Below are 16241 nucleotides of genomic sequence, written 5' to 3' on the forward strand. Positions count from 1 at the left end.
AGCTGCATCCAATGCTTTGTAATGGGTTTACCTAACCCTACCCCTCACAGTGACATCACTAGCTCTATCAGAGTGCATTGTGTCTGACATTGCATCACTGAGAAATGCAGTCTCAGCTTGCATCATGAAAGCTGCATTCAGATACTATTGGGTTCTGTGATTGTGCTTAATTTCTCAGCCTTAATTTCACTCTACAAAACTGGCCATCTGACTCTAATGACTCGTAAGAGCAAAATGCTCCTCAGGATCTGCTAATTACTGAGCTAAAAAGATTTCTTATTTTAAAAAAACCTTCTGAGCCCACATGACAAAATGCTTTATTTATTTATTTATTTATTTATTTGATTATTGTTTATAGTTTTTGAACCATACTATGGTAAAGTGTATTATACAGTAGGCTATACAAAGCCCTCTAAAGCAAGGGTGTAAATTCGCTCTTGACATTTGAGGGAACATACATCCCTAATGGGCATGCATTAAACAGCACAAATTATGTTTTGTGCTATTAAAAACATGAATAAAGTACTCAATAATATAAAATAAACACTACATAAAAATAAAAATCACGTCCCATGTTGCAAAAGTTAATTTACACGATTTTACCGCAGTCAACCATTGAGGAGGTATGAATGTAGAGAAATTTAGAGAGGTTTTTTATCCTGTTTATGGTTTTTCATAATCATGGAGGGCAAAATCGAAGCTGAATTTTGATTGTTTGCACAGTCTTGGTTAGAAGTATTACAGTGAACTCGTAGCAAATTTGACTTGGTACACATGTAGGTTAAGAGTTAAAGGAGCATTACTTAATTTTGAAGTCAATTAAATAACTGGTCGGGACATTTCAGTAATTAGTGGAGACTGGTGGGGACACGTCCCCTCTGACCATGCCAATTCTACACCCTTGCTCTAAAGGCACCATTGGTTGTAGCTAATATGCTTTTGTTACTTGTATTATTATGTTAATATGTTTGTAATACTCACTGAAGCTAAGCAAGGCTGAGCCTGGTCAGTACCTGTGTGGAAGACCACATGGGAAAACTAAGTTGCTGTTGGATATGAGGGGTGTTGGAAGAGAGGCCAGCAGGGGGCGCTCAACCTGTGGTCTGTGTGAGTCCTAATGCCCTAGTTTAAAGAAGTCTCTCAAAAAATTCTCTCAAATTCTCTCAACTCTCAAAAAATGTAACTACACGTCACAACGAAGCATAGCGCAAGCTTTGTAATTTAGTTGGCTTATACTTCCCCTGTCACTCAACACAGAGGAACATAAAACCTCACTGCCAGCTAGTGTCTCGGAAGTGTTATTGTAGAGTAACACAAACAGCATGCAGAAGTTCAAATGCACGGCAACGCACAATGCATGCGTCGTGGGTCACGCCGATCACTCGACGCAGAAGTATAAACCATGCTTTAAACCAAGGTCCTGACTCTCTGAACTCTATCACTCTCTCTCCACTCCACCAATACCTGATGTGTGATGAGTGCGCTGGCACCTTTGTCCTGTGGCTGCTGTCGCATCATCCAAGAGGATGCTGCACACTGGGGAATACTTATCTTGGCTCTAAGAGGTAAACAACAAAAAAATAAGATCAAGAATCTTGGTATGACACTGGAGTCAGATCTGAGTTCCAGTAGTCATGTCAAAACAGTAACTAAATCATCATACTATCATCTCAAAAACATTGCAAGAATCAGATGCTTTGTTTCCAGTGAGGACTTAAAAAAACTTGTTCATGTTTTTATCAGCTTTAGAGTGGATTACTGTAACGGCCTCTTCACGGGCCTTCCCAAAAAGACAGTTGCAGCTCATACAGAACGCTGCGGTCAGGTTCTGACCACAAGCAGAAAATTAGAGCACATCTACCTGTCCTCAGGTCTCTACACTGGCTCCCAGTTACATTCAGAATAGATTTTAAAGTGTTATTACTTGTCTATAAATCACTAATTGGCCTAGGAACTCAAGCACACGCATGCTCTGGCGCATATGCTCTTTCTTTTTTATTCTTTTATAACCTGTTTCAACAAATTTTAATCTGTTTTTAGTCATTTTTATCATTTGTTTTTTTTTCTTATAATTGTCTTTTTTTGTTGTTTATGTAAAGCACTTTTAATTGCTATTGTGTAGGAAATTTGCTATAGCCTAAATAAACTTGCCATGCCTTGGTGGTGTGGGGAGACACATTACATTACCCAACCCACAGTTACCTGACAATCCTGTTTCTGTGCCAAGCTTTTTATTTTATTGAGGTTATGACGTAACTGTGGCGAGTTTCTTATTACATGTGTGAACGCAGATAATAACAAACTGCTGCTATAAATTAAGTTATAAATATTGTTATAAAAGTTAACTTTAAGCTCATTTTGAGTTTAAAAAAAAAAAGTGAAAATGTGCCTTTGAAACCTAGTTACACAATCACATTCAAATCGGACATCTCGTTTCGTTTCTCTTTTCTTTACTTTTCTTTACATTTTTAAACACTTTTTCTAGTCTCATACCGCCGGTTTCCTGACTTCCTGTATCTTCACATGCACACTCACACATAAACAGCAGGTTTGCGTCAAACAGCGCAGTAATATTAACAGCTTTTTTACGCCAGCTGAATGACAGACACTTCACTGAATTATCACCACCTGGTAAGCACGTTGTAAATATACATAACCCGTGTATCTTATGCTATATTTAGGGCTTTTTTCTGTTATACTATTCATTGATATGCACGTTGTTGTTTGTATGAGAACGTGACCAAGTAAAGTACCTCGCTTCTTATTTGACATTATATGTCACACATTAATCAAATTAAAAAACAATATGTGTTGTCTGTATAGATGAATAATCAAGCCATTTACTAGACTTGAGAACATTTTACAAAAAGTAAACTGTGCCACAGTGTTTACCACAGGTGTCTATGCCTTCAGCAACTGAGATCAAAGTAAAGCTCAACCGTTCTGACAGGAAATGGAATCTAAGAACTTAACAATAAACTGCAGATGAGCAGTAAGAGCTGCATGCATGCTGACGACGTTATTTTGAAGTGTGATATTTTCAGTTGACTATAAAGAATAGAACTTGATTTATATATAATCACGTTATATGTAATCATAGTAATTACTATAATTACTGGCTATTTTAGCAACGCTTTTCTTGTCTGTAACCCACAGAGATGGAGTTTGCCTGCAGTCATGTTGTGTGTAACTGGAGGTCTGAGAGCTTAACAGAAGATGAAGCTAAAGTGTCGAATCAAGGTTAGTTGTGTGCGGTGCATGTGTTATGGAGAGCAGAAAATGCAAGGTATTCATCTTTAAAATATACCACTAATGCAGATCAGATATACAGTGATTGTTTGTATTTTAAACCATGGTTTGAGAGAGCAAGCTATGCTTGGATTTTCTATGCTCTCTGTAATAAAGATATAAAAGAAGTCAATGTGGCTGTAGGTTTCCAAAAGTTACGTTTGGGGCTGCACAATATATCATTTCAAATTCAATATTGCAATGTGATCCTTCGCAGTAGTCACATTGCAGGATATGCAATGTTGAGTTTGTATTATAATTGGTCATTTGCATGTGTCTTTGATTGTATAATGACCTCAATAGCATTTGCCATAAGAAATTGTACCATTTGTGACTTTAACAATGATTAGATTTATTGAATTATATTTATTTTTATCATTCAGTTATTGTACTTGAATACTGTTAGACTCGAAAATGATAAAACACTTTATTTAAGTTGTATCTTTGTCTTGATTGTATTTATAGATGAATTGTATTGTTATGCATGAAAATACTCTTAACACTTGCAAATACAGAAATGCACTGCAAACAGCACAGACCACAATGAAAATGTATTGGGTAACCACAAAAAGTTTATAGATTGTTTATTAGATTTTATGAAGATGCACTCCCACTGCAGAATCATCCCAATTCATCTAACATTATAAATTCTTTCCAAATAGAGATATTGGGGTTTTTGGTTGAAATTGTATTCATTTCGCAATACAGTATATATTTCAAAAAATATTGCAGTACTAGATTTTTCCAATATCGTGCAGCCCTATAGTTTATACCTACAGGGTTCATGTTGCAGGCCCGTATTTGGGGGGGTTCGGGTGGCTAGAAAGACCTGCCCAACTGAGAAAGGTCCAGAAATTGTCCCCTACATGAGCTTATTTGCCCTATTTTGACTGCTATGCCATAACGAATTGTGAAAATAACCCATCAAAAAAGGCTTTAAGACCAAGCAGAATCTAGTGTAGGCTATCAGTACAGAATATGGGACACTGAATTTGACAATTTTGGTGCCAAATTCGGCATCCCAAATTCTGACTGAGCAAAGTTGAATGTGCTGGCCAGTTTGTTATTTGCCTTGTAAACGATAATATGCTACACTTTTTTTATTTAAAAACTTTAACAGATTCCTATTTTTGTCTAATGAAATATTATGTAATAAATTAGTATTTTTAAAATAAGTATTGTATTTTTTTGTAAATATTATTGTATTTCAGTAATCTAAATCTTTAGTAAATGTTTTTGGAACATCAAAAAGTGTAGTTATGATGACCATCCGACAAGCTAATTCAGGAAAAGAAAGTGCTTAAAATGCAGAATTTAATCCTAATAATTAAAGAGAAAATGAGGCGAATTTATACTCAACACTCTTAGACATAAAATTACACAAGCTGTCACTGGGGTGGTATCTTTTCAGAAAGTACATGTTTGTACTTAACTCAGATGCATATATTAGTACCTAAAAATTTTTATGAAGAACACTTTCGTACTTTTAAGGTACTAATATGTACCCTTGAGGTCTTAATATGGACTTTTATGTACAAATTTGTACCTTTTCAAAAGGTACCATGGTACCCCAGTGACAGCTCTTGTACATTTATTTCTGACAGTGAAAGATACACTGAAAAAAAAATTACATTTGCTGTTGGTGCAAGCTTCTTATTTCAAATAAGCTGAAACAACACAATTCTTGAGAAAACCTTGTTTTATGTTCAATCAACTTAAATTAGCAAAAACTAATTAGTTGACTTAATTCATTCATGTCCCAACACAAATCGATTGTGTGGAACCCAGCATTTTTAACAATGTACCTTTTAGATAAAAAAGTACTGCCAATATATTTCTAAAAGCACAGAAGTAGTTTATTTGGATTTTTCGACAGACAAATGAGTTTTCAACACTTATTTATCTTACACTTTGTATTCTTTTATTCTTATATTCTGTATATAATGGTTAGTTTATATATGTGTATATATATATACTTACTTCCAGGGCCGTTTACATCAAAGTTGATATTTAGCTGTATCATGTTAGTGTACGCTAAGGACAATTTAGCTTACCCAATTCATCCATAGCGCCTGTCTTTGGGTGGGGGAAATGGAGCACTCAGAGAAAACCCATGCGAACACGAGAACATGCTAACTCCACACAGAAATGCCAACTGACCCAGCCGGGGATCAAACCAGCAACCTTCTTGCTGTGAGGCAACAGTGCTACCCACTCAGCACTGTACCGCCCTTATATATATATATATAATACTAACAATCTATTCTCTATTCTGTGTTGTCACTATCACTGAAAATACAAGCTCCTATAGTGACAGCTCATTCCAATCTGTTTGGTTTTGTATTATTAAATATACACTCTTAAAAAGAGTGGTATTATTTTGGTATTAATGCTTAACCTTTAGCATTTATGCAACCTATTAAATGGAAATAGGTTATTTTCAGTGAAATAATGTTTAGAGATCTTTAAACTTCAGAATAAAATGTTACAGAAAAAAAATATTTCAGTGAATGTAGTCACTCAGTCTGTTAACATAAATGTTCATGTCTTGTAGGTTCTGCCTCCACTCTTCCCTGTGGTCTGTTCAGAGCTCAATCCATCTCAGATCATCCTTATGACAACCGCATTACCGTTGTTCAGAAACCAGGTGAATTAATGACAATAACTCTTCCTCACATTTATGAACATTGCTCCGAATGTGTAAAGAGGTTGATATTATAGCTGCACATACTAGCTGGCTTAACTAGCTATGGAGTTTCTTTTTGGAATGTTGTGTTTGTATCTTTTTTTGTTTTATTGTTCTAATTGAGAAGAATAAAACTGAATGGTTTGTTAACTTTGCCTGATGGTGGGAGGAGGCACAGTTTCAGTTCACAAGTGCTCGATTGTGTTTGAAAAGTAATTGTTCGTTTGGAAAAGTAACATCACATCCTCTTTGTGGGTGTTAAAAGCTGATGACAGGAAACCTTCTCATTGCTTACGCTAGCGAAAACAGATTTTTTTTGTTCGCTAGTTCAAAAGTATGTTTTTTTATTTGGAAAAATGGGTCAAATCATGTAAATATTTTTATTGTTGGGTATTTTATACTAAATGCATCCTTGCCAAATAAAAGCAAGGTTATTAGTCTATCAAATTATATTTTTTTGCAGCAATGAGCATTATAACCAATCAAACATATTGATTTTGTGTTAATGAATGCTTTAGTGTTTAACAAACTCACTGCAGACAATAACCAGAACCTCTTACGATACACAACAAGTGCAGATACAAAGTAATAAAGCTAAACTTATCAATGTAGAAAATCATTACGAGAGATATACAATATAATTTAGATATAACTAACATCGATTAAGCCGAAAAGAAAATGAATGAATGAATGAATGAAGGATATAACTAACATCATGGACCAACTTGTTTTTTTGTATTGCCTAATTTGACACAAACACATACTGTATATAACATTAATAATCTATGTCGTAATGTTAGGATATTAGTATTTAACAACAAATTGCAGCCCTACAAGGTGCTCTTTTTTTAAATGTTGATTTTAACTTTACATTTTTAGTGACAACAATTTATATATTTCATTCTGACTGATTGAAGCATTTATTTGCTTACTCATTTAATTCACAACACATAATTAGGTACTTTAATACTGGTGTGCACCTGATACGTAATACTGTAGAAAATTAATCTTCTTAATGGAGATGTTAATTTCTGACCTTGCAATTATTATTACAGCTCCATCAATGTTTCCACCACCTGTACCACCACGTAACATAAGGAAGAGAAGCTCTTTCTCTAGTCCTGTCCCTCCACCATTACCACCCAGAGGTGAGAAAACACCGTCCTCTGAATTCGAACATGCACACAAACTATTCACTAAATCCTCATTTTAACTTGTACATGATAATGAATAGCTTTATTGTGCTAAAGTGTTTATTGACTCCCTTTTTATTAATTTGTACTGTACTATTAGGTCTACTTATAATATTGCTATTTGTATAGATTGTACATCAAAATGCTTAAATATTCAGTAAAGACAATAGTGAAAATGTATTAAACAGTTACTCACACTTGTGTGGTTCAACAACAGCTGGGAGATACAGCGAAAAAATCATCACAATATCATGTTTCATATCATTCAGTATTAATAATTATGAAATATATTTTAACAATACGTTTAGAAATATTAGGCCACTATATTTTAACATTACTAAGGCAAATAGTTTTAATATTCAAAAACAAATATATTGAAACAAAATATCAGATATTTTAATAATAAAATAAACATAAATGTTAAAGAGACTTTTAAACTTGATGAATTAAATATTACAAAGAGTGTGCAATGGTAAAATGTAAATGCTGAACAATCAAAGCAAACTTTAAGGTGTGAATAATAATAATAATACAGTAAACTTCAAACTCTGTAAACAAAACAAATTATGATAATCAAATCTGAGCTTTCAAGTAAAGGAACCAGCCATTAATATTCAAATACATGCTGAACATTACAAATTGTGAAGTTAAATGACTATATTACCCCCTATGCTAAAAAATCTTTCAGATGGGGTGCTAGTGGCTGGGATGAAAAAGAAAAGAAACCAAAAAGCCACTGTGGCGACATCCTTACATCCTTTTATACTAATAATCTCCTTACTGCTGCTATACGGCACTCATTTTCGCAGGTGTTTTTATTCTTACCTGAAGTCGCGAAGGCGCAACCCAAAATTCGTATGTAAAAAGCGCAAACTTCATACCAAAACGTTTTTTATCGTATTTGACGATGGTGTTCGGTCAATAAATACCGGTACTGTCTTTATCACCCAGCCCTAGGTTCAACATTATTCTCAGTGCAATATAACCGGCACAAACTCGTCTTTTAGTTTGAGTTTTTTTGAAAATCTAACCAAACAAAAAAAACGGGTCTTGTTTTCAAACAAATCTGCAGATAAATGAACTGACCAAAGTTATTACTGTTGGTCTGGAACTTTAAAAATTGTATGGTTTTATTTATTATTGTTGAAATAATTGTTGTTTACTTCGGGGCCTCTTTATTGTCTTTTTTTTAATAAACCTGTGTTTACATATTTAAATGTGAATCAGTGGGCGGAGTTGCAGTCAGTGGTTACTTCTGTGGAGGCGGAGTTTAGACAGTCTATTAAACCAGTGGTTCTCAAAGTGGGGGTTGGGACCCCCTGGGGGGTTGCGAGACAATGGGCCACTTGGTGTTTTCCAAAAACTCATATATTTTATTAAACTATTAGAATTATCATATTTTATCAATTATTATATATTATTTGCGACCCCTGGGGTCATTATGCTAGATTACCATCACAGCAATAGCGTTAGTTGCAGCAGATTGATTTTGCGGTACAATATTAAACTTTGACACCTTCATGGCACATACATTAGAAATTAATGCCACGACTGAACAAGGAGGATGATCTCCAAGTGGCTCCAAGTCTCCAAAATTAAACCAAGAGTAGTCTTGTGCTAAAAACATTGTGCTCTCCATTCTCATTAATTGAGGTTAATATTAAATTTAACAAATAATGATTATAAAAAATATATATGGTTGTGAGACTGTTGCACTTTTTTGTGTTGCCAATATGCTTATGTTTATTTGGTTGCTATTGGTGTGTGTGCACTATTGTGTGCAATATTTGTATGCTTATAACCACCTCGGACCATAGTAGGGGTCACGAGTCTCTGGAGTTGTTATTTTTGTGGTCCCGGGCTGAATAGTTTAAAAACCCCTGTATCAAACAATAAAGTAGCTCGCTCCACAACCATTTACATTTACATTTAGTCATTTAGCAGACGCTTTTATCCAAAGCGACTTACAAATGAGGACAAGGAAGCAATTTACACAACTAAGAGCAACAATGAATAAGTGCTATAGGCAAGTTTCAGGTCTGTAAAGTCTAAGAAGGGAAGTATTAGTTTTTTTTTTTGTTTTTTTTTTGGTACAGTTAGTGTGATATTCAGAGAGGCAATTGCAGATTAGGAAGTGAAGTGGAGACTAAATAGTTGAGTTTTTAGTCGTTTCTTGAAAATAGCGAGTGACTCTGCTGTTCTGATGCAGTTAGGGAGTTCATTCCACCAACTGGGCAGATTGAGCGGGAGCATTCGCGAAAGTGATTTCTTCCCTCTTTGGGATGGAACCACGAGGCGACGTTCATTCACAGAACGCAAGTTTCTGGAGGGCACATAGATCTGCAGAAATGAGAGCAGAGAGCAGAGAGCATTTATGCAGATGACTTCAATATAAGCTGTTTTTACACTAACCAAAGACTTTTAGTCATGAAACTAGCAGGATGTTTTTCTAGCACAGTGATCTCTTATATATCAAAAAAGCAGGGGAATTTAGTTTTTTAGTTCATGACCCCTTTAATTTATTTGCTTTATTGAGCTGAAAAACACAAAATATGTTCTCTTAATGAGCACAAAATCTGTTCTCTCTATTACTGTGCATCTCTGTCTCTCAGGCCTGGAGAGTAATGAAGAGACTCGGCTTAAAGCTAACATCAATGTGGTGTCACTGAAAGTGGGAAGTCTGGTGGACATTAATAAAGGTCTGTTGCACTGCTAAATATAATTTTAAAGCATTAACTTACCCATGCAAATCAGCTCAACTTCTCTATCTGTAGCATCTGCAATACAGAGCACCCAGAAACCAGTGCATTGTGCAAAGTGCAGTGCCATCCTTTCCTCTGCAAGCAGCCCAGTCACAAACCAATCAACAACAGTGAGTTAAACCAATCAGCCTGTTTATCTGATATGTGAGTGTTACTTGTGTTTAAAATGTAGGTTTTTGTCTCTCCAGCTGTGGTGCTGTGAGTTTTGTGGAAAGGAGAATGTTTTCCCCCAGTCTTCACTGAAAAGGGGCCGGTTTACCTCTCGCAGTCCTCCAGGCAGAGATGTGCTTTACATGGACGAGAAGGAAACAGACTACGAGAATCTGGATGACATGCTTATTGTCCTGTGTGTGGACATTTCCGGAAGCATGAGCGTCACTTCTGAGGTTCCGTTCAATTTACTTTATTGTCATTGTACGTCATGCAATACAGTTTTGTTTGGTGAATCTTAGGTTAATACAAACTAAAACGGAGTCAATCAACACAGAATACATAACAAACAACAGTTGCCAAATACGACGCGGTGGCACAGTAGGTAGTGCTGTCGCCTCACAGCAAGAAGGTCGCTGGTTCGACCCTTGGATGGGTCAGTTGGCATTTCTGTGTAGAGTTTGCATGTTCTCCCTGCCTTCGCGTGGGTTTCCTCTGGGTGCTCCGGTTTCCCACACAGTCCAAAGATATGTGGTACAGGTGAATTGGGTTGGCTAAATTGTTCGTAGTGTATGTGTGTGAATGAGTGTGTATGCATGTTTGCCAAAGATGGGTTGCAGCTGGAAGGGCCTCCGCTGCGTAAAACATTTGCTGGATAAGTTGGCGGTTCATTCCTCTGTGGCAACCCCAGATTAATAAAGAGACTAAGCCGAAAAAGAAAATGAATGAATGAATGAATGAGTTGCCAAATAATATGGAGAGCAAATTTTGTCTTTCACTTAAGTGTGTGAGTGCAAAAGATGTAATAGAGATCCCAGTTCATGCAAAAAAAAAAAGCTGTATCTCAGTTTATTTGTATGTATTTTAATGGTCCTATCTCCACCCTTAGAAAAGTGGGTCAACATTCAGTGTGTGGCCTGGATGAGTGGAAGCACAGCAATGTTTCTAGCCTTTTTCTGAAGAAAAGACCATTCACACATCTATTCCAAAACACCACTAAACTCTGACGTCATTAACCAGAAATTACCTATAAACTTGTATTTTTAAACATAGAAGGGGTCGGCCTTTTCTTGATGGTTTCACTTTTATTTAAAGCTTTAGCATTCATGCAGCTGCTTTGTGAGACATCCAAAGGCAGAAATGCAAACCACAGCTAAATGTTTACACATTGACTACATTACAAATTATGTGGATGGATTAGTATTGTGAAGAACTTATATAAACAAATATGGAGGAACACTTTCAGATGTCGAGATGTTCATAATATATGTGTGTGCTGGCCCTCACCGGCTCCTTTACGTGCTAACGTGTCATGCAACGGAAGCAGAGCTTGAAGGTAAACGAACAGCTGTTTATTATAAGCATTTTATCAATTATTTTATCAATAATGTTTTACAGGAGCACAGAAACGATATCTGGCTCTAGCAGCTAAACGTGTCTGAAAAATATTCAAAGGCTTTTATTTTCATAAACTGCCAGATGTGAATGCGTCTGAGTGTTCTGATTGGCTAAAGTAGACGTCTCATGTCAGCGTGTTCTTTCCGGCAATCTTCCTTCTGCTTTCACATAGGGCAGCATTCCGGAAAATTACCGGTAAAGTTACAACTTCTCTTTCCGGAAAATTGCCGTAATGAATTTACCGGTATTTTCAAAAAGGGTCTGTTCACACATACAGACCTTTCCGGTAAACTGCAGGTAATTTTCCAGAAAGGTCTGTATGTGTGAAAGGGGCTACTGACTACACATACATGTATGCGTAGATTGCCAGATTGACAACACCAACAGGAGCGAGCGTGCGTGACGATCAAGCCTTACAATGTATTCCAATTTCAATATTCATACCATTTGCTCATTGAAAAACACCTAGTGGATTATTAGAAATCTGAATCTGCGTCTCATTTTGGAGGCATTTTCTGTCGCATATGCAGAGTGGCGTAACGCAAATTGCCTAGGCCCGCCCGCAAGAGTGAAGGCGTATTATTGTTACGTCCTAAAATCTATCCTTTTTTAAACAAACGAGAATACATTTTATATATATTATCTTGAACTTGTTAAAGAGTCCAATAAGCAATTTTCCTTTAAAAATGTCCATAGCGTTCCTTTCTTCAAGCATTTTTCTGAACAAAGTTGATAATGTCTAAACTGCCCATTGACATACAAATATTTTCTGTGCTGAAAATAATACGCTTGAATAGCCTGTCCTGGCTTATTGTGGTAAAAATGAGTTGAACTAATCAAAGTGAAACTGCACTGGCACGATGGATGATTTTGTCATTAACAGCAAAAACTGTTTAAATTAAGCTAAGCTACGGTTAAGACATTACTTGTAGATGTTTAGTTTTATTAAGGCTAACAATTTGTGTTTTGCCATTTTGTTTTGACTGCTGAACGGAAGTGGTCTTAAAATGCAATTAATTTCACCTCAAATGTTGTTCATACTTCTTGTTTATTTTGTAGATAACTGATCGAAAAAAAAATTAAGATACAAATGATACCAAATGAAATCCATTCCAAAAAGACAAAAATTGTCATTAAAAATACGAAATTATCAAAATGATTACCACACCCTCATGACAAATTGACTAATTGGAAAACCAAAGAAGTTAGAAGCAAGAAAAGCAAGTAATAGGATATTTAAACTAAATAAAAAAAACGTTTAAAAATACTGCCGTTTCCCTGCGAGAGAGTAAATGGGTGTGCTTTGATGCACCGTCTGTCACATTCTTTATTTTTTAAATTATTTGTTAACACAGGAACTAACTTACAAGAATGGCCTTATTAGTCATTCTGACCCTTCTCATGTAAGACGTCACATTATATTTATATTTAAAGCTTCTATTGAGATATTAGAATTAAGCATTGAATGTCTGTCATCATATTTTATTAAGTAATTACCCTAAAATAGTGATATTTTTGTCAATACAGCCTATAAATGTGTATGTGCGCACCCCATTTTAATTTCACTCATCTTTTAGTTTTTTGTTTTTTTTTCGCAAAACATAATGTTGTTTTGAAGTTCTTCTTTTTTTTTCTTTATATTTTACAGTTATGTTTAGGTTAGCAGGAAGTTGCCCGGCAACAGACTCATGCATATTCAAATGCATGGGGGAAAGTAAGACACTGAAACGCATGCGATAATTCTGAACTCAGTAGTTTAAGATAGAAGGTAGAAATAATCAAAACTCAACAAAAATAACAATGTTAGAAAGAAAAATGCATACATTTAGGAAAAGTCAGGGTATTATTATGAAGGTTTTATTTTAACAACCTTGTGTATGGAGTTAATGTATGAATTATTAAAGTGTAACATGTTTCGTGAATAGAATGTAATTATAGTTTTGTAATACAGTTAACAATAAGACAATACTCGTAAATATTTATTTTCATTTAGGTAAACAGTTTGTGTTTTGGGCGCTGAGCTATCCATTTCACCTTAAATAGTGTTCATTTTTTTTGTTTATTTTGTAGAAAACTGGCCAACAAAAAATATATTAAAATTATAATACAAATGATACCAAACGAATGAATTATTGAAGTGTAACACGTTTCGTGTATGGGATGTAATTATAGTCTTTTTATTGGTCGTAAATCAAATTGAACAATATATTTATTCCATTAATGATTGCTTGACACCAGATTTCCTTCCATGAAATTACAGAAATTAACAACCTTAAATTTAGGCCCCCCATTACATCATCTATGCCCATCCGCTACTACTGCACATGCACACATTGAGGCAGCCTTCAAGATGGAAATGAAATATCCTGTGTTTTCCACAAAAGCAGACGGGGTGTCTAAATATAGTTGAGTAAACTGGCAGTGGGTGGAGTTATACAGACCAAAATAAAGACTTAATAAATCCTAATAAATAAATAAATACTTTCCGACACAGTGCACATTTTTAAAGGAGAATAACCGACTGCTTTGTTTTTCAGATAAACAAATTTGCTAAATTAGCATGTTTCTGAAATGCAAACATATTATGATATTTTTATGCTTCAGAAGAGTCAAAAACTTACATGCATCATATTTAATGTCGTTGTTCTTACACCCGCATATCATATCTTAACCACAGATCTATTTTTGTGCCCTCAGATCTCGCCTGGTAACAGCATGCGATCACCTACATATGTTTCACGACTGCAGGTGAGAGGTCACTTTTGCCTTTTTTCTGCTAAAGTATTAATAAGCTCTATACATGGAGTCAGTACATGTGCAGTTACTCTTGTCAGGGAGTCCAAGAAGCTCTTCAGATGGTGCTGTCCTCCCTGCTGAAAACCTCATCTCACCGCAGAGTGGCTCTCGTGACTTTTAACAATGAGGTAAAGACACTTCCCACATAGCAAAATTTCTCTGGCCCAGCTCTGGCCCACACAATCAGGTTTTGCTTGGCCCACATGCCGCAGTGAATTACGGTACATGACTGGACCAAATCTGGCTTCCAGACAAGGGCCAAACACAGACCATATCTGGGCCAAGTCTCAGCCAAGTTAATAACTCATAACTGGGCCTGAACTGGGCCAGATAGGTTAGTGTGTCACGATTGCAATGAAATTGATAAACCCATGGAGTGAGGCGCTTTAGGCACACTACGGGCACGCTTTTTCTCAAAGTGACCTGATTGGTAGAATTTTTTTTCTTTACTCAAAAGTGATTTTAGTGTATTTTAAATGTGGGTCAAGACTGGCCAAACTCACATGGCCCACTTATCAAATTTTTAAATCTGGGACAAATACTACGTTTTTCATCTGGCCCAAATCTTGTGTGCCGCCTTAAAAACGGTGCCACCTCTGCCAAACCTGGGCCATGTTTGGCCCACATGCTGTATGCCAGTGCCGGATGAATGCCTGATGTGCCAGCTTTTTGCCAAATCTGGACCAGAGTTCTTTGCTACTAGCTGTCCTCTTTCTCAGCTGAGGTTACTTCTGCAAAGCAGACATATTACCGTCTGAAAATCAACAATGCCACTAATCCTCGCCTACTTTTTAAAACATTTTCCTCCCTCCTCTATCCTCCTCCTCCACCCGCATCCTCCACACTTACTATTGATGACTTTGCTACATTCTTTTGTACCAAAACTGCAAAAATCAGTGCTCAATTTGCTGCACCTACAACAAACACGCAAGGTACACCACCAACACCACACACACTCACCTCCTTTTCTCAGCTCTCTGAGTCTGAGGTGTCCAAACTCGTGCTATCTAGCCATGCAACCACCTGTCCACTCGATCCCATTCCCTCTCATCTCTTGCAAGCCATCTCTCCTGCAGTCATACCAACACTGACTCACATAATTAACACATCTCTTGACTCTGGTTTATTCCCCACTTCATTTAAGCAGGCTAGGGTAACCCCACTGCTAAAGAAACCCAACTTGGACCATACGCTACTTGAAAACTACAGACCAGTATCCCTGCTTCCATTCATGGCCAAGATTCTGGAGAAAGTAGTGTTCAATCAAGTTCTGGACTTTCTTACTCAAAACAATCTCATGGACAGCAAGCAATCCGGCTTTAAGAAAGGCCACTCAACTGAGACTGCCCTGCTCTCGGTCGTGGAGGATCTCAGACTGGCTAAAGCAGACTCTAAATCATCAGTCCTCATTTTGCTGGACTTGTCAGCTGCTTTTGACACTGTCAACCACCAGATCCTGCTATCTACGCTCGAGTCACTGGGCGTTGCGGGCACTGTTATACAATGGTTCAGATCTTACCTCACTGACAGCTCATTCAGGGTGTCTTGGAGGGGAGAGGTGTCCAACCTACAGCATCTAAACACTGGGGTACCTCAAGGCTCTGTTCTTGGGCCACTTCTCTTCTCCATCTACACATCATCTCTAGGACCAGTCATCCAGAGACATGGATTCTCCTACCACTGCTATGCTGATGATACCCAGCTATACCTCTCTTTTCATCCTGATGACCCCTCGGTTCCAGCTCGCATCTCAGCCTGCCTGTTGGATATTTCACACTGGATGAAAGATCATCATCTTCAGCTGAACCTCGCAAAAACGGAAATGCTTGAAGTTTCTGCCAACTCGACTCTACACCATAACTTTTCAATCCAGATGGATGGGGCAACCATTACTGCATCCAAAATGGTGAAAAGCCTTGGAGTAACGATTGATGACCAACTAAACTTCTCTGACCATATTTCTAGAAC

At 36.7% G+C, this 16241-nt stretch overlaps 1 protein-coding gene across 3 annotated transcripts in view; it reads left to right on the forward strand.

The window, feature by feature from the left end:
• Positions 1–2521: 2521 nt before the first annotated feature.
• Positions 2522–16241, forward strand: part of si:dkey-9k7.3 — a 48594-nt gene continuing 34874 nt past the window's right edge. For 2 of the 3 annotated variants that reach the window (XR_015495507.1, XM_087260829.1), the window contains exons 1-9: positions 2522–2631; positions 3157–3240; positions 5843–5935; positions 7030–7122; positions 9780–9866; positions 9942–10039; positions 10118–10315; positions 14175–14225; positions 14312–14401. Coding sequence is in view for 2 of the 3 variants with exons in the window: in XM_087260829.1 (XP_087116955.1) it covers positions 3159–3240; positions 5843–5935; positions 7030–7122; positions 9780–9866; positions 9942–10039; positions 10118–10315; positions 14175–14225; positions 14312–14401 (792 nt within the window). In the remaining variant the exon portion in view is untranslated. Of the gene's footprint in view, positions 2632–3156; positions 3241–5842; positions 5936–7029; positions 7123–9779; positions 9867–9941; positions 10040–10117; positions 10316–14174; positions 14226–14298; positions 14402–16241 lie in introns of all 3 variants that reach the window. The other variant, XM_087260830.1, reaches the window with a different exon arrangement.

This window comes from Danio rerio, chromosome 7 (genome assembly GCF_052040795.2).
Source record: "Danio rerio strain M-AB ecotype USA chromosome 7, GRCz13ab, whole genome shotgun sequence".
Classification (NCBI taxonomy): Eukaryota; Metazoa; Chordata; class Actinopteri; order Cypriniformes; family Danionidae; genus Danio; species Danio rerio.